General features: G+C 41.2%; 1 protein-coding gene across 3 annotated transcripts in view; it reads left to right on the top strand.

Annotated features, from left to right (window-relative positions):
* FBXL20 (F-box and leucine rich repeat protein 20) overlaps positions 1-18,600 on the top strand; it is an 84,358-nt gene that overhangs the window by 44,644 nt on the left and 21,114 nt on the right. For all 3 annotated transcript variants that reach the window (XM_025202885.1, XM_025202886.1, XM_006022595.3), the window contains 5 exons: positions 4,479-4,533; positions 9,971-10,045; positions 13,534-13,628; positions 14,243-14,311; positions 18,041-18,136. In XM_025202885.1, the coding sequence (XP_025058670.1) occupies positions 4,479-4,533; positions 9,971-10,045; positions 13,534-13,628; positions 14,243-14,311; positions 18,041-18,136 (390 nt within the window). The remainder of the gene's footprint in view (positions 1-4,478; positions 4,534-9,970; positions 10,046-13,533; positions 13,629-14,242; positions 14,312-18,040; positions 18,137-18,600) is intronic.

Below are 18,600 nucleotides of genomic sequence, written 5' to 3' on the forward strand. Positions count from 1 at the left end.
ACCTTGATAACTCCTCCCAGTCATGACCCTGTTGTAAAGAACAGTTTGTCATCAGTACACAAGATGTTTATTCCTTATTGTAAATGCCTCTTTCACCAGCTTTACCAGTCTGATACTATGTATTTATTCCAGGCAGTGAGTGAAATACATAATTTATATGAAACATTTTCAGTAATGCAGCAGTATGGTCTTGCTCATCAGGCCTATAAATCATGCAAGGAAAACAGATGCGAATGAGGTCTTCTCAACTTCACATTTTTTCCAATCTAGACTTGCCCATCTCTTCCTTTGGCCTCCTGTCTTTCTCTCTCCAATTTGTAGGCTGTCCTAGTGTGGGGTGAACTGGATTTTTCAGGGTGTCATGGAAGTTACTTATTCAGGCACTCACAAATGTGAGTGATATTAAGAACAATGGATCCCTTACTAAGAATGCCCTGCCACCAGTCCCTCCTCTCTTACAGAAACAGACTGTTAGCTAGAGCATTTAATGATCCCAGTTGTTGCAGAATATGTGTCCACTGGGCAAGAAACTGGGAGGTGGAGTTGTCAGTAACTCAGTCTATATGCCGAACTGTTCCTCCATCTTTCACTTGGTCTTTTGCATCTCTTCTCTCCTGCTGATTTTCAGCTTTAGCTTCTTATGTATCTGATTTGGAGACAGATGAAATCTTGACTAGGTGCAGGACAGTAAGAAGGAACCTGAAGCAAACAACATGGTTGAAGAAAGATGACTTGTCTCAAGAGTTGCCAAACTATTATTAGCTTTCTAGAGGGTCCTCGGTCCCTGTCATGCAGTCTTCCCATATATCTGCAATGGGCCGTATAACTTACCTAGGGTTTTCTGTTTGACATGATTATCTAGAGTAAGGGTGTCAAACTCATCTGCCCCTGGGGGCCAGATGAGTGGCTCAGGGCCAGTCCGTGGGCCAGATTGGGCCCACAGATTCCCTCTCTTCCCATGCCAGATCCATTATATGCAGCACCTGCCTCAGGCTTATGGGGCAGGTGCAGTGTGCAGCACATGGATTAACTCTGAAGGCCAGGGGTAGCACTGCAGGCCAGGTGATGGGGGTCAGCAGGCCATATTTATAACACCCCTGATCTAGAGCAGCATTCAGCAACTTTTTGAGCTGTGGGCCAGAACAAACCTGCTCAAGTGTGAGGTGGGCCAGTGTTTTGACCTGGATACCACGTCTCCCTGCCCTCTGGCTGCAGTATGGGTGCAACTCCCAGCTACCTGGCCATGACAGGAGCAAAGTCCTCCACCAGTAAAGCCCTCCAGCTCTGCATAAAGCGAGGTCCAGTCTATGGGCCATATGTTGCTGACTCCTGATCTAGAACATTTATGTTTGGAGGAATTTTCAACCTTATGCATGGCACTTTGATACTGCACTGTGGAGCAATTGCATTGTCTAAACCTGCTAACCTTTATGCGACAGCTAATAGTTTAAATGTATGACATGTCCACCACAGAAGCAGACTTAGTTTCTTGAGAGAAACTGAAGCATTCTCCTACAATTCTGGGATTTAGAAGCTGATTTGTCCTGTAGGAACTGCATATGATAGAGCAAAAATTTAGGGTGAATTAGATTAAATTTATTGCTAATATTTCCATCCTTTAAAAAGAAGAAACAACACTTTGAATTAAATTCAGTTTAAAATAGTTTGTAAAACCCTGTCAAATGCAGGGGACATGACACCATGCTTAGGGTCAGGGACAATCTAATTAGGGAACTTCTGGAGGGCCTGGATGTGTTTAAGTAAGCAGGTCCGGATGCACTTCATCCAGGGGTACTGAGGGAATTGGCAGACGTCAGAGCAGGGCCCCTGGCATGGCTGTATGAGTGCTCGTGGTGCTCTGGCCAGGTCCCAGAGGACTGGAAAAGGGCCACTGTGGTCCCCATTTACAAGAAGGGGAGAAAGGAGGACCCAGGTAACTATAGGCTATAGGCCAGTTAGTCTCACCTCGGTTCTTAGGAAGACCTTTGAGAAAATTATCAGGGAGCACATCTGCGAGGGCCTAGCATGGTAGGTAATGCTCAGGGGCAACCAACATGGGTTCATTGCAGGCAGATCCTGCCTGACTAATCTTGTTTCCTTTTACGACCAGGTCACAAAGTCCTTGGATGCGGGTGTTGAGGTGGATGTTGTCTACCTGGACTTCAAGAAGGCCTTTGACACTGTTTCTCACCCCATGCTCATAAAAAAAAAAGTTGATTGTGACATTGATGACTACACGGTCAGATGGGTGGCAGATTTGCTCGATGGTCGCACCCAGAGAGGTGGTGGACGAGTCATTTTCAACCTGGAGGGATGTGGGCAGTGGAGTTCCCCAGGTCCTTGGCCCTGTGCTATTCAACATCTTTATCAGCAACTTGGAGGTGGGCGTGGAGAGCACGCTGTCCAAATTCACTGATGACACAAAGATGTGGGTAGAAGCGGGCACACTGGAGGGGAGGGACAGAATCCAACTAGATCTAGACAGGTTACAGAGGTGGGCAGAGGAGAATAGAATGGAATTCAACGCAGACAAGTGCAAGGTGCTGCATCTAGGGAGAAGGAACCTGCAGCATACCTATAGGCTGGGAAACACCCTTCTCAACAACACAGTGACTGAAAGGGATCTTGGAGTCATTGTTGACTCCAGGATGGACATAAGCCACCAATGCGAGGAAGCAGTCAGTAAGGCTAACTGCACCTTGTCGTACATCTACAGATGCATCACAAGCAGGTCCAGGGAGGTGATCCTTCCCCTCTATGCGGCACTGGTCAGGCCGCAGTTGGAGTACTGTGTCCAGTTCTGGGCGCCGCACTTCAACAGGGATGTGGCTAACCTTGAGAGGGTCCAGAGGAGGGCCACTTGCATGGTCAGGGGGCAGCAGGCCAGGCCCTATGAAGATAGACTGACGGGCCTGAATCTATTCAGCCTCCAAAAGAGCAGGGGATCTGGTGGCTGTCTATAAACTCACCAGGGGGGACCAGCAGAAAATAAGTAAGGCTCTGTTGCCCCGGGCACCACCTGGGATAACAAGGATTGAGAGTAGATTCAGGCTTTATATCAGAAGGCATTACTTTATGGTTAGGGCTGCCAGGCTCTGGAATGGGCTCCCAAGGGAGGTGGTGCTCTCCCCTACCTTGGGGGTCTTCAAGAGGAGGTTGGATAGATATCTGGCTGGGGTATTATGTTCCCAGTGCTCTTTCCTGCCCAGGGGAGGGGGTTGGACTTGATCTGTTCAGGTCCCTTCTGACCTTTGAAACTATGAAACAAAGCAGCAGATACACAGTTCTTGTCCTGAAATATTAAAATTTTCCACTTTCTGAAAATACTCTTCACTTCCACTCAATATTAAAGCTGACCTTTCACGCTTAGGGGTATCAGGATGTATCATAATCTGTAATAATGCAATTGTTTAAGTTATGAAAATAAATTATCTTTTGCTATAAGCTCTTAACCTTGTGGTTAACATAGTTTCATAATCAACATCATAGGTTATAAACGTTTATTGTGTTAAATGTCTGTTTCAAACTCCTTAATCTTATTCATATAGATTAGTCCAGGGCTCGGATATTGTTAATAAATGCTTATTTCCTCAGGAGTGTAAAATCTAGTACTTAAGGATTTATATATACTCAGTAGGATACTAAATAGAAAAACCAAGCCCCTTGAAAAAAGAATACAGAGTAGAAGTCTCCTTCTAATGTTCTGATAAAGAGGACAACAAGCAAATAGATCTAGCAGGTCTAAATACTTTTGGGTGTGCCCTCTTGCAAAGAGATGGGGTTTCAAATAGTCTGCTTATTCCTGCCACACCTGATTTACACACCTTATACCACTGACACACACTAATTAACTCATCCGGCAAGATGCACTTGTTTCACCTTTTCCCTGGGGCATGAGGAAGACACAGCACTTTCAACTATTTCTCATTTTGCTTATTTAATTATTTTTAATGATAGGAAATAATATATTGGTTTCTGAACTGGAACCTGGCTCCAGGATTTTCTGAAGCTTTTAACTTCTTGTTATGCATTTCGGCAGCTGCTGTCAGAGCAATACAACTGTTGGGGAATTTTCACTGCTAAACAGACAGATTCTTTGTACAACTGTTCTCTTGTGTTGAATTGTAACTATTTATTCTGACGTCCTGAGCTAATTGAACATTTGACTACTGAGCTGCAAGGTAGCATTAAGTATCTGTGTTTTGATAAATAATCATTCAGTTTACTCTCTGTCAGCAGATACTACGAGGTATGAGATTAAAAATTTCACGGCAGTTCAATATGTGGGATTCTGCTTTCATTTATTAATTGCTTGGTCTGCACTTTTATCTTCCGTTAAGCTTCCAGCTGAATTACTGTACAAAGACGTTTTCTTTCTCCAACTTTTCTTTAAGCTTTCTTCATTCTCTTTATTTTACATGCAAATAACTGAGATGTCTTTGAAGTAAATGTCTTTACATTTTTATTTTCTCTTACAGAATATTCTCTTTCCTGGATGTGGTCACTCTGTGTCGCTGTGCTCAGGTTTCCAGGGTAAGAAAAGTTCTTTGTGTTTGTTTCCTACCCCCACCCCACTTCAGTGTTGGTAGATTTTAATTACTTGTGTCTCAGTATGATTTTAGGACTTTAGGAGTTGTAGGTACTAGTAAGCTCTGTTTATAAGAATATCGTTCTCCATAGTAAATTAGTAATGCCAGGAACTTCTGCTATCTACTGCACTGATGATTCTACAGTTCATATCTAAATATTTCCATTTGGTAGCAACTAAAGCCTTATCCATCTTAGAGAAAACTAAGTTGCAACCATTAGAAAAAATTCTAAGAACAGTCTAGATGGCGTTGAAAGGCTGCACTGAACAGAAGAAATGTATTCATCTTGGCTATGTTAGTTGAAGATAGATAAAATCACATTTTAAAAAGTAAAATGTGTTTTTAGTTCAATTTATCAAGTTAATTACTTTAATTTTTAATGCTAAGAGAATATCAATGAGCATTTTTTCCTTTGCTTCAGTTTAGTCACTGCAAAGTGGTGAAAGGAAAACTAGGTATTGAATTCACTGTTTAACTGCTAAAGTAATTTAGGACCATGCAGTTCAGCCAGTGAAGTTCAGTCCTAAGATTCCTTGGAAATAAAATGGATCTTCGACTTCCCCCAGTTCAACTGGAGCTTCCAGACTTGTTTTAAGAGCTCTTGTCCAGAATTTCTGCAAGTGGACATACCACACAACCCACAGACTTTCTGTTAATAATCACATTCTTTTGTATCCTGAGTTCCATACTTACTAGTTTTACTTCCTCAGTGTAGCAATAGTGACTGGCCCACATAGGCTTCCAAAGGTGTTTACCCATCTCATCTGCTACTCCCATTTTTGTCACACTCGTCCCTTTCCTCAGGGCATCTGTGAACACATTAGATGCTTTGTGACACAGGCAATAAGTAGCTTCTTTCTTAAGACTGAGTCATTTGCTCAATCTAGTCTATATGCAAATATATAGTACTCTCATTGGATTCTGTATTAAAACATTCATTAAACTGGTACACTTCTTTTGCTCTTGCACATTTAATTACTTATTTTCAGGAAAATATAAACATTGAATAGGACTAATCTCCTGATTGAGATTCTAAGTACCCAGAAATAAGACGATTCAGTTCCCTCAGCTATTGCAAACTCTTTTGCCTTGTACATCTAAGTTATGACATTTTGTGATACTGTGGTGGTAACTTCAGTACAAGTGTAATTAAAAATAAAGTTACAGTTGTGAAGAACCATAGCTTTGCTTTTCCTCACTGTTTTTTTTATATAAAGCTTAGTGGTGGTGTTGTTTTAACATAGGTTTTTTGTATTTAATAATCGCAAACAGCAGGTCTTTAGTTCATAGCATAAGTAACAAATATTTGAATAGCTTGTTTAAATGCTTAAGAAAAATATCCTCTCTTTTAAAGTTAAAATAGTAAACATGCTGCTCTAGAAATGTTTTACAGAGTTGTTTGTAAGAATAAAATATTTTTTGTGAAACAGATAAAGAATCCATTGTCAAGTGGGGGGGGTTTACGTAGTCCCATTTGTGGAATATGACCCCCCTTGTGTCAAGCTGTAAAACTACCTTGAACAACTTTTCCTCTTAAGGGATAGATGAGGTGACATCTTTACTGTGCTTTATGGGAGAAAATCCCTTTTCTGTCAGCTTTTCCGCTGTATAAAGTGACTGGAACTCATCTTTGTTCAGTCTGTGTTCAGCCTCTTGTTGGGGCCATAAGCCACATAAGGGCTTCAAGAGATGCACCTCCTGCTTGATGATTGAACCAGAAGCTGATTCCTATGTTCACTGCATCCAGTGTCTGAGTAAGACTCTCAGTAGTCTGGCATGGTGTTTGCCATGTCATCTCTTTGAAGCTCTAAGTGAGCCAGGATTGGAAACTCCAGGCTCATCTAGCTTTAGGCCCTACACCCTGCTGCTTCAGGCTTATAGCGAGTACTGAGACAAAGATCCTTTTGTCTCTCCAGCCTCAGCAGTTCCTTTCTGCCTTGGGCCCAAGCTGTGGATCTCCTTGTTCTTTTGCTCAGATCTAGTCCCTTGCCCAATACCACTAATAACAGCTAAATCAAGGTACTACAGACCTACACCTAATATAGCTCTAATAGTCTTTGTGGCAGCATGGGAGTTACACTCGCATTGACACTTGTTATTCATTTGGCACAGTGACCCTTGGCACTGACTCTGGACCTATCTTTCAGGATTGATTCTTCTTTCTTTGCATCACAAGTCTGTGAAGAAACTTGTCAGGGTAGAAATGAGGAGAAAGTAGAAAAACATACCTGGACAGTTATTCCAGAGAGAGCCTAAGTGTGTGTGGATAGGCTGGAAAGAATAGGACATCTTAGAGCAGGGGTAGGCAACCCCCGGCACAGGTGGCAGAGCATGGCTTGCGAAGGCGTTTTGCTTGGCATGCACCTTGGGGCCGACAGCAGGGAAGGGGCTGGGGCTGTGCTGCCACAACAAGGATTAGGCCCCTCACAGCTCCACCGTGGTCTAGCCTGGCACACCAAAGTTTTACAAGTTGAGGTTGCAGGTATTTTTGGCACTCTGCTCAAAAACATTGCTGACCCCTGTCTTAGAGGTTCACCAGGATGCTTCATGCTATCTACTCCCAGAACATGACAGATGGAGGAATATAGATATGATTAGGCAAAACCATTAGTATGTATCAAATACTTTTTAAAACAAAAGAGCCTTATGTGTCAATGGACTGCATGCTCTTAAGAAGTGTTTGAACTAGTGCTTTAATACTAGTTACTTTTTGAGATGCTAATGATGCCTGAGCCTCTTCACTTAAATGGCTTATTAGGAAATCAGTCTCTTTACAGTATGTGCTCACAGTCCAGCCAGAGCAGAAAGAGCTTTCCTTGGCTAGTGTGCATGTACTGTGAATACAATGGCATTTTTTCTCTTTCACGCCAAGGTAATGGTAGTGATTTCAAGAATTTCAGTAAACATTTCCAGCTAGACCTAACTGCACAGACCTCATCACATGTGGTATCAAAATTTGCTGGAAGCAACAACTGTTATGAAAAGTAATTAACACGCAAAAAAAATTATAAGCTTCCTTCTATGGATTTATTTGCTTTCTGAAAACTTGCTCTGTGCTCAAGACTGGCATAAACAGCCTTTTCCAAGTATTTTTATACTAGTAACTTGATAGATTTTCATTCCCATAAATCTCACTATTGCAGGCTGTCATCTAATGTGGGTTGGGCCATAGTCTTATTAAAAAAAAGAAAAAGTGCTTAGTTCATGTCTAGGAATTGGATTATATGAAAGCAAATCATCTACTCCCTTCTGTCTTCAGTGAGCGTGTGTGAGATGGTGTATTTACTGTTTCCTTAAAAAAAATAAAATTTCTTTGTTTCACTAAATACCACTGAGCTGCTGATGTTAAACTTAGTGCTGTCTGGAATCCCACTAATACCTGGTCACCCCCTCCTGGATTGTTAATCCTGCTCAGACCTGATCTCTCTCCTAGCTGCAGAAACCCCAGTCCCAGCTGTACACAGGCTTATTAACTCATATTGCAGTGGCTCCCATGAGTCCCATTTGGGTCAAGGCCCTGCCATTTTTGTACAAATGCATGACAAAAAGATGGTGTAGGCCCTGCAACATTAAAAGGTGTGCAATGGGAACAAGTAGAAGCAAGAACTGAAAATTAGGAGCCCAGTTAACTATGAGAGTTGCAAAATATGTAGCGAGCAGTTGTCATGCACCTGCTGGACCTCCACATCATAGGAAATGAGCAAATTTATCTGGTTCCATATCTTCCTTTTTGTAAAAGTTGCACAGCACCTCAGTTTAAGTGTCTGCCACAGGGACGTTAGTTGGCAGTGTGAATGTTAAATAAAATATTCTGTTTGCCAGCACCACTGCTCCACTCCTCAGTTAGGTGCCTGAAAATGAGGTATGCCTTAAACAATCTTACTTTGTAAATTTTAGTATATGAGAAGGTTGATTTATTTTTATAGTGGAGGTTAAACACCTGATTTTAAATTTACAGAGGTGAGGAATTTCACAGTTAATGCTCTGTCCTTGACCTACTCCTTGGCACTGTAATGTGTACATCTGTTACAGGGTGTATTTACTACCTGAGTGAGGTAAGGACTGCCAGACTCCCTTAATCTGAAAAGGAAGGGTATTCGGAGTTAAGTGAGCTCTGTCATAACCCCTGTGGCTCTTTTCTTTTTGATGGTGAAATGGCACATAATTTGGCACTGAGTATAAATTCTAATGATTTTCATTGCATGTAAGTTGGATTTGCCTTTTGTTACAGTGTCATGTTGCTTCAGAAATCAGATGTAATTGTATGTTGTTGGGGGTTGTAAAGTGACTGGGTAAAAGGGAAATTGGGGAATTCCGAGAGCTGCTAATTGAACAGAATTGTTGCTGAGGAAGCAGAAGTGCTTTGAAAATACCCAGTGAATGGTCTTGTGTTTGGGCACAAGACCTCAAGGAGTCATGAGTTCTGGGTTCTTTTCCTGGCTGTGCCTGTGATATGCTGGGACCTTAATTTGCCCATGGCCTGATATTTTTTTTCCAGAGCTGCCATGTTCCTGCAGCTCTCACAGCCGTAATCCACAGATATCCACAGATATTCAGCAATTCTGAAATCAACAAACTAGCCTGTTGACCTGTCTAAACCTCTGTAAAATGGGTACATATGCTTGGAAATAAAGCCTTTGGGTGTACACGTGCTCTGACGCATTCTAATTAGAATGCGTTGGAGCAGACATGATTAAAACAAGTTAAATCGAATTAAATAGGAACACTCCAGCATGTTGCAGTGTTGCATGTATTTAGTGTCCCACACTTCAAAATGGTGGTCAGGGCATTTTAACTAAAACTCATTGAATGAGCTTTAGTTAAAGCACCCCTTCAGCTATTTTGAATATAGGATGCCGATCATACACATGATTGCAGCGTTTTAATTAGAATGGCTGTCTGGGAGCCAGTCTAATTAAAACGCCCCTCCCCCCCACTCTGGAGTACATTTATAGACACCATTTATTTTTAAAATGCTTTGAGATCCTTGAATGAATGTTGTTAAAATGCTACCCCTGGATATGTTCCACAGTTGCAAAGTTTTTCTAAATGCAACATAAGTTTATTGTATGTCCTAAAAGTGAAAATCTCATTGATGCCTTAGACTTGTCTGCATAAGACTTCTGTGATATACAAGGATTTAGGTAGAGCATATTGTATAAGCAAGGTAAGTCCTGGCTGAACTACTGGTATTGCTGACCTAAGTGTTTCATCAGTTGCAGTAATTATTTGATGCTTTCTCGTTTCATCAGTTGCAGTAATTATTTGATGCTTTCTCACCTAAGACAGTGGTATTTCTGAAAGGGACAAATTGTAACTAGATTCCTATTGGCATTTTTTTTTCATTTTAACCACACTGACATTTTTTTCCTTCAATAAAGGCATGGAATGTTCTGGCCCTGGATGGCAGTAACTGGCAGCGAATTGACCTGTTTGATTTCCAGAGGGATATTGAGGTATAGTTAAGTGACATACAAACCTATTTTTCTTGTTAAAATGTAATTACAGCTTGGAATAGATTAATACTCCCAATATAACCCTTTTTACCTTCTCTGGAGATAGAAATCGTTAATTTCAGTACTTCTTAGCTTCAGAGAGCCTTTAAAGGCTTGGCAGTTCATTCAGCTTTTGGAAATGGACAATTATTTATCTATATCAGGACTGAAAGGCATACATTGAATGTCTGTACCTGCTTACATGTACACAGTAAGAAAACAGTTTTTAGTTTCCTGAGAACAGAGATAACAGGGGTAAATACGTTCTGTTGCTGAAAGCTTGCTGATAAATATCAGGCTCTAGAATTTTTCTCAATAAAATCATTTTTTTATGTAGTACATTCATATTTATGCTATTATGTTACAGTGTTTCTATGACAGAAGCCTGCTATGGCTTTTTCTCTCCTTTCTGTACACGGCCAAATTGAAAATGTGAACCCCGTGGGGGATGCAAGAGATCCCCAGTTCTGAGTTGCTTCTAAAACATTTGCCGTGGAAATGTCTTGTACTTGTGGATAAATGTGTCGAAGTAAACTGTGAAGGCCATCCAAGAATGTCTGTAATTTGCTATTCTGAGAACCAAAAAAGTCTGTAATCCTGGCTAATAAAAAATAAAAAACAAACAAGGATTCAGCCCCTTATCAGATTACTATATTTTCTTTGAAACTCTATATTAGAGGAAGTATGTAAAACTAAGAATGGCCTGATTTGAGGGTTTTGATGGAAGCTGAAAGTTGCACTGCATTTTTAGAGGGGAGTATTTCAGTGCTCTTGGGGCCAAGCACATGTTTAAACACAAACTAAGATAAAGGAAATGGCCTGCAACACAGTTGCAGTTTGTGTCCTAGAGCCTGATCTAAATGCATTGGGTGTGAGTAGCCTGGGGTTTGTGACAGTGAGGAAACATGGTTTTGCTTTCCTTAACAAACATTACCCCATTTAAGGGAGAAAGGTAAAATAAAAGTATTCACAGCTTTCATTAAGGTCTGCATTTGTATATGCCATAATTTTCCTGCACATGTGGTAATATTTGTTGGAGCTCCCTGATTCATGGTAAAAAAGAAAATGAGGATGGAACTTTTTAGCCAAGCTGCTCTCTCAACTGTGTGAGAGAGAAGGGTGGGCAAGGATTTTTGTGGAATGAAATGAATGCATTGGATTCAAAAACTTGCTTAAGTCCATCCCAAACATGCAGTTAGTCCAATAAAAGATATCGCTCACAAAAATCCTTTCCTCTCATTTTGAGACAGCTTTACATTTAAATGAGGTTTTCTGTTTTTTGTGTGCTTTTATATGGCTTAAAAATTCTGCCTATGAACATTACTATGTGCATGAACATAGAGGCCACATACAGACATTTGGGCAGGTTACAGAGAGGTTAGATTGGGTTAAAAGTGGCCACTCAATTTAACTTAGTTCGCCCAGCTGTGGACCTGGTGAATCTAAGTGAAAACTGTATAGAAATTCAGGACAATTAAATTGGTCTAAAAATGGCCAACCCGATTTAAATTAATCTTACATCTGAGGTACGCTCCATTTAGATCAGGTTGTCCATTTTTAGACCAGTGTAACTGTCCCAGACTTCTGTACAGTTTCCAGCATAGCCCCAAGGCTGGGAAAACCCAGATGCAGGCCTCAGCCCTAGGGATGTGATTTTCCTGCTTGCCCCTCTTCCCCTTTCCTCCCAGCACTGGGCTACTTTTATCCCCCCTGCCTTTTCCACCAACCCACCAAACTTCCCATCCTGCAAACCACTCCTGGGATCACTTTTACCAGAATTTGCCAGTGCTGGGAGCTGAGCAAATTGGGGTGGGGGTTGTTCATCTGGGGGTCAGAGGGCTAAAAATAGCCCTCGGTCAGGGGTGGGAGGGAGTCCCTAAGCCCACCTGTGGACCCTTTGAGCCTCCTGGTCCCACCAAACTCTCCCATGGACCTCACTAGTCCCTTGATCCCCCTCTCAGTTGCCACCTACCCCCAGTTCCTCCCTGTGGATACCACCTCCCCACCCCCGATCTCTTTGTGGACACCCCGCCATCCTACCCAGAGCCTGCTTTCCCTCAACTCCCCCCAATTCCCCCAGCCCTCTCCACTAGTCCCACAATCCCGATTTATTTTAGATTGGGTGGCCATTTTTAACTTGATATAACCTCCCCCTAGCCTCCCCAGATGTCTGTACGCAGCCACAATTGTGGCCGAGTGTTAGCTTCCATTTTTAATACACGATGCTCCAATAAGCTTCTGTTCCTTGCCCTCAGCAAGCATTCTCAGACTGTCCAAGCCCTAAGTGTTGTTTATTTTAAAAAATACTAAGCCCTACATCTTCCCTGAAAGTGTCCTTAAATATTTAAAGTGGCTGTTACTGCATTTAAATCCTCTGTAACCCAAGTGCATTTGTTCATAGTCATGGTGAGGCTGCTGCGGAGTCCTACAAAGGCATGCATTGTTTAAAATTCTTTAACTCTCCTCCTCTGAAAATGCAGTGTGGGATGTAGCCTTGATCCCTTTTAGATAATGCAACACTTGCAGTGCTTCCAAGCTGCAGCAAACATTCCCAGGGTAGCTTTATTTTTGTAGATTAAGTTTTAAGGAAGGTAGATGTGGGGTACAAGCAGGCTGAGATTCTTTTTAGATCATGCCAATCCTCAGTAGCTAGCCTAATACTTGACTACATTTTTGGTTTGGGAGGAAGGGGTTAGAGGGAAAAAACTCTTAATCATAATAACATTTTTAGATACTGGTAACACACGATAAAGTGACTGACATCCATTTCACAGTGATCAAAGATGGAGAGCAAAACAAAGGGGGAGGATATATATTGCTAGACACTAAAACTAATGTGTTGGTGCAGTTTGTTTGGTCTTTCCTTTTAAAATCTCACACTTCATCCTCTGAAGTAAAAAGCTTTGTGGATTTTTTGTTTTGTTTTTAAAATAACTTCAAGAGAAAGATATCCTCTTGAGAGATTAGAATTCCATTGTACTGCCCTTCTTCTCCCTGTACCTGTCTAATGATAACAGTCCTTTATACTTCTTACGGTACCATGTGTTTGTTTGTTTTTATTTTACTAAGTCCATTTTCCTTGTGTTGTATCTGACTTGTATACCTGCAGTAATAATGCTTTAACTTCCTCTTCTGAGCAGTCAGTTTCTGTTACTGGTGAGGATTTTTCTACTAAATAGCCTTAACTTTCTTCTTTGCATTTGGGTAATTGTTCTTTGTTTCTCCATCTTCAAAAGCTGAATAGTTCTGTTCCTTCATTTTATGTTGTTACCATGACAGTGATTGCATTTTCTCAGTGCCTGTGTGCTTATAATAGTATCCAGACTATTTTTAATCTGCAGTTGCTGTTTTATTATTAGTAGTAGTAGTACTTACCTTTTTAAACAGGAGATTAGGAAAACTGAATATTACCTTAGAAGTTATCATGGAATTCTTTCTATCTCTTACAGGGTCGGGTAGTGGAGAATATTTCTAAAAGATGTGGAGGCTTCTTACGAAAGTTAAGCCTGCGTGGGTGTCTAGGAGTGGGAGACAATGCATTAAGGTAGTGGTGTAGCTGCTTTTTCCTCTTAAATATGAAGTGAAGAAGGGTTGTTCTTTTGCTACCACAGAGGTCTGAAATGATGTATCCATTAAATAATTCTGTAGAATGAGACCTATTGAGAATGTATGTCCAAAAAGGAATAGTTTAAGTAAATATAGGACAGTAAAATATCATTCCTTTTTGACGTGTTGTTTTCTAGTTTGAAATGTGAGCCTTTCTCAACCCTCTTTAGAAAAATAAATAAAGAATGTTAATGTGCTGTACCACTAAACCTGATGGTGCTATCAGAGACATTAGCACTGGTCCTCAGACCCTTGTTTCTGCCTGGGGAAGTTTCAGAGACAAGATGCAGGCCTATAGCCCATTAATTCTCTGCATAACTTTTATCAGTAAAAGCCCAGCAGTCACTTGTGTGTTGCCCTGTCCTTGTGAAAAATCCTGACATAAAAGACTGAGGAATAGTTGACAGTCTGCCAAAGACAGAGATTTATTATTATTATTATTATTATTATTATTATTAATCATAATTTGGTATAGAAGTTAAAGCATCCACTTTAAGTACTTGTAAATATTTTGTCTGAAAAAGAGCGTGTTCTGTCTTTTCTCCAATGAAGGACATTTGCACAGAACTGCAGAAATATTGAAGTATTAAACCTGAATGGCTGTACTAAGATCACAGATGCGTAAGTAACATAGATTTGTCTGGGGGAATATTGTAACGTTTATTTCCTAGATGTGGATTCTCTGTTGTAAGAAAGGAAGTGGTTTTAGATTCCACTTCACTTCCTTGTCCTTATATTTTCCATATCATTTGTTTTCAAAATGTGGAACAGGCTAGTACCCTACCGCCAGATGGAGACAACTGTCTGTCACCAGACAAAATTCTGAAGACTGATTCATTCTTCAAACCAGACTATATCAACTTCTTTAAATTAAAGGTTTTTGGGCATATTTCTATCTTAATCTGAGGCAGGTATGACTCATGTTATCAGGGGCAGAGAACCCTACAAAACTCATCCATTTCAGAATAATGAAGCTCATTCATTATTGGAACAGGTGATATTCTGTTTGTTCCTCCAAGTCCACATCTCTGGGGACAGTTCTCCTCGATTGCTGTATTTTCTTATTATTATTATTTGCTTGTGCTTATCTTTCAATTTATCTCACTGCTTGATTTATACAGTTCCCTTTTGATAAATTCAAGCTCTCCTACAGATTTTTACATTTTTGCTGTGTTGGTCAGTTCTGAAGAAGCTTAACAAACTTCATTCTTTGGGATGAAAGCAATGGGTCTCAGGAATTTAAACATTATTTCTCAGGGAAGAAAGTGGTGTCTGTGTTGGAATTTTTTTTTAAATTGGTATAGTTTTTCAAAAGGGCAAAGCTATCCCACTGGAATCATGAGAAGGAAGAAAGTATGATAGAGCATTGGCTCTGTAGAGGAATCTGAAAAGAATGGTCAAGAGCTTATCAGTCTGTAAAGGAAATATTCTGGTTATGGATGGTACATAGAATCCTAGGGCATCTTTATACATGGTCCAGGGCTGGGGTGGGGGGGGCTTTAATTAGAGTGACTCTTGGGAGCCGCTCTAATTAAAGTGCCTGCAGTGTCTTATGTATTCAGCATCCCACACTTCAAAATGGCAGTAGGGGTGCTTTAGCTAAAGCTCTTTCGACGCATGAGACACTGAGGCTGCTGGAGCTTGCTAATTAGCACACTCCAACAGACTCAATTAGTTGAGTCTGCTCCGACGTGCTATGGTTAATCGAGTCTGCTCTGACATGCTGTGATTACAGCACATCAGAGCAGGTGTCCCACAGGCCTACAGGCACCACTAGTAAATAGGGCAGGAAGGGACCTCAGGAGGTGACATCTAGTCCAAACCTGTCTAAACCAATGGGGCCAACCTTTATGGCAGATGTGCCACAAATTAGTCCCATGCTCTTCCCAAGTGCCACTCCTGTCTGTTCCCCCTACCTGACGTGCTGCTCTGCTTTCTGCTCCCAGCCCTTTGTTGATCTGCTGTTCTGCCTTCTGCTTCCCGTTGCTGACCTGCTGCTTTGCTTTCTGCTCCCAGCCCTTTGCTGGTCTGCTGGTCCGCTTTCTGCTTCCTTCCTTGTGCCCTCTGCTTGATCTGCTACTTCACTTTCTGCTCCCTACTCTATCTGCTGACATGCTCCCTGCCCCCTCCCTGATCTGCTGGGTGTCACAAGCGGTACAGACAGCTTCTTGTGTGTGGCACACATGCCACTGGTTAGCCACCCCTGGTCTAAACCATCCTAAACAACATGTTTTGGTCGATTTTTATTATTAGCTGAGGAGCTGTCATATGACAATGTGTCATCCATAAAATGTGCTAGTTGTAGTGATGCGTGTGAAGCTGTAGTTCCTTGTTGCTGTGCATTGGCTGTTAGAGTAGCAAAAATGTTACTGTAACAGCCAGTGCACAGCAACAAGAAACTACAGCTTCCATACACCTTGTAGATTTGTGTTTTTCCAAGGGCAGAGAGGATTTTGGTTTGCCTAGAGAAAGAGCTGGTTTCTTAGCCACTTGTGTTTTTCCTTGATAAAGTGCTTTTTGTAGCATCTTACATCAGCATGTACTGGATTGAAAGATATCCCCGTACTTTCTACAGCAGCTGTTTGTGAATTGTTTCAGAAGGGTAGAGGCCTGCTATGTTTGTGCACTTTCTGAAGATTTCCTACAGATTCTGCATCTAAATGATATAATTTTTTCTCAAAACGAAAATACAATGGCACAAAATATTCTTCCTAGAAGAATAGTAGGGAAATCCTCTAAATCATTTTGCATGTTTGGGTTGAATAAGATCCTAGTAATTGAAAGAAGCATTAATTTAATGCTTTTTATATGCCACAAATAGTAACTGTTAAGAAAAGCTATAGCCTTAATTGCTACACTTCTCTTACTTTTCAGCATATACTTCTAACTATAATATTTTCAGACATCTCGACTTTCTGATGATTTTGGGGCAAAGTCACCATTATTCTGATCTTACCTAAACTTCCCTTGAAATAGTTTTGGCATTTAGCTTAACCGACAAGGGTATAGGAATGTATTATGAGTGGGGTAAACATGTCTTGTACTGTTAATGTTTTTAAAAATGAATATGATCTTGTTATTAGAAAAAAAGCATAGCCAGTCTGTGCCATCACCCCTAGTAGAACCACAACCATTAACTCTGGTGAAACTGCTTTTGATCTTAAGTTGCAGCATGTGCTTTTGACTTTAAGTAAGGCCAGTGCACTCAGCACCTGGCAGGATTAAAAGCCCTGCTTTTGCAGTTCTGCCAGCTCAGTGGAATCAGAGGAGAGGATCATAGATCAAATCTAGATTTTTTTTTCTAGCTTAGCTGGACTCCTGCTAAGATTTTGAAGAGGGGACTTGTAGACATAACTTGCAACATTTGGGGGGGGGGGGGGGGGATTTGTGAATCTTGTACACAAAGTGTACAAGCCCACGCTATGCTAGCTGAATAATTCTTTGGAAGCTTTTGCAAGAGGCAGCTGGTTTTCTTAGTGTGTAGTTGCCTACATACTCAGCACTTCAGAAAGCCATATTTTGTTGTTGTTCCCTTGGAAATGAATCTTCAGGCAGGCGAGATCACTGCCACTTGCATCAACTAGGTGGCTAAAATGTGCTTCATTTACATGAGACAGCTGCCAGCATAGAGCTCTTGTTTTTTAGCTTGGTCATCTGAGGGTGTGGATAGGCATAACAGTTATACTGATTGAAAGGGAAGGGGCTTAGCACAGCTCAGCTGAATCCACTGTAAGTGGTTAAGTTGTCCACTCTGTCTCCTGGTAAGTGGCAGCTAATCTGCAAAAAATTATCTCCTGTATTTATTTGGGGTAAGTCATTGCAGTTTAACTCCACTTATTATTTCAGGGCAGCAGACGGATGCAATATATCAGCTGATGTGTGCTTTCAAGTGATGAGGTGTACTCCCTCCTCGCTCCCTTGTTCATCTGTCCATGCCCAAATGTTAAAAACAATAATCCTGAGCAGCAGGATGAAAAAATAAGGAAGAGAGCCTCAATCTTTGGTGTGATATAGGTTACTTTGATGACAGGTATTAGAAATGCCCTGTGAAATGGCCCTTTCCATTTTGATGCAAATGAATGCTTTTACGTAAACTGAAATGAGTGGAAATGTGAAGGAAAGTTCTTCCATCTTCCTACCTGTCTGCTCACTACTTACAGATTCCTTTATTTTATGTCTGTACTAGTTGTATTTGGCTTCCTTCTTTAAGTGAGGGCCTGCTGTTCTCTTGTGCATATAGTGATACGATGGAATAATATTGCATGACTATATGAAAAGCATACATCTCTGATAATTTCTATGATTCTATGACACATTTATCTCATGTGTTTGGTTTTTATTCTCTTTCAGTACCTGTACCAGCCTCAGTAAGTTCTGCTCTAAACTCAGGCACCTTGATTTGGCTTCCTGCACTTCCATAACCAACTTGTCTCTAAAAGCACTGAGGTAGGAACTGAATGCATGTGCATCCTATGCACCAGTTGATTATATATAGCTAGCCCCACTGCATGTCCAATATCTGAATTCTCTGCCAAAGACTGACACAGATTGATAGGAGCTGTGATTAGAAACTAGGCATAAGATGTGAGTGCTTTGCTGTGTAATGCTTTGTGGATCACAGAGGTAGAAAGGAACACAGCGACCTTGTGGCTGCCTATAAGTTCATCACGGGGGCACAGAAGGGAATTGGTGAGGTTTTATTCACCAAGGTGCCCCCGGGGGTTACAAGAAATAATGGCCACAAGCTAGCAGAGAGCAGATTTAGACTAGACATTGAAACTTCTTCACAGTTCGAGTGGCCAAGATCTGGAATGGGCTCCCAAGGGAGGTGGTGCTCTCCCCTACCCTGGGGGTCTTCAAGAGGAGGTTAGATAAGCATGTAACTGGGGTCATCGGAACCCAGCACTCTT

The sequence above is a fragment of the Alligator sinensis genome, unplaced genomic scaffold (assembly GCF_000455745.1).
Source record: "Alligator sinensis unplaced genomic scaffold, ASM45574v1 scaffold886_1, whole genome shotgun sequence".
NCBI lineage: Eukaryota > Metazoa > Chordata > Crocodylia > Alligatoridae > Alligator > Alligator sinensis.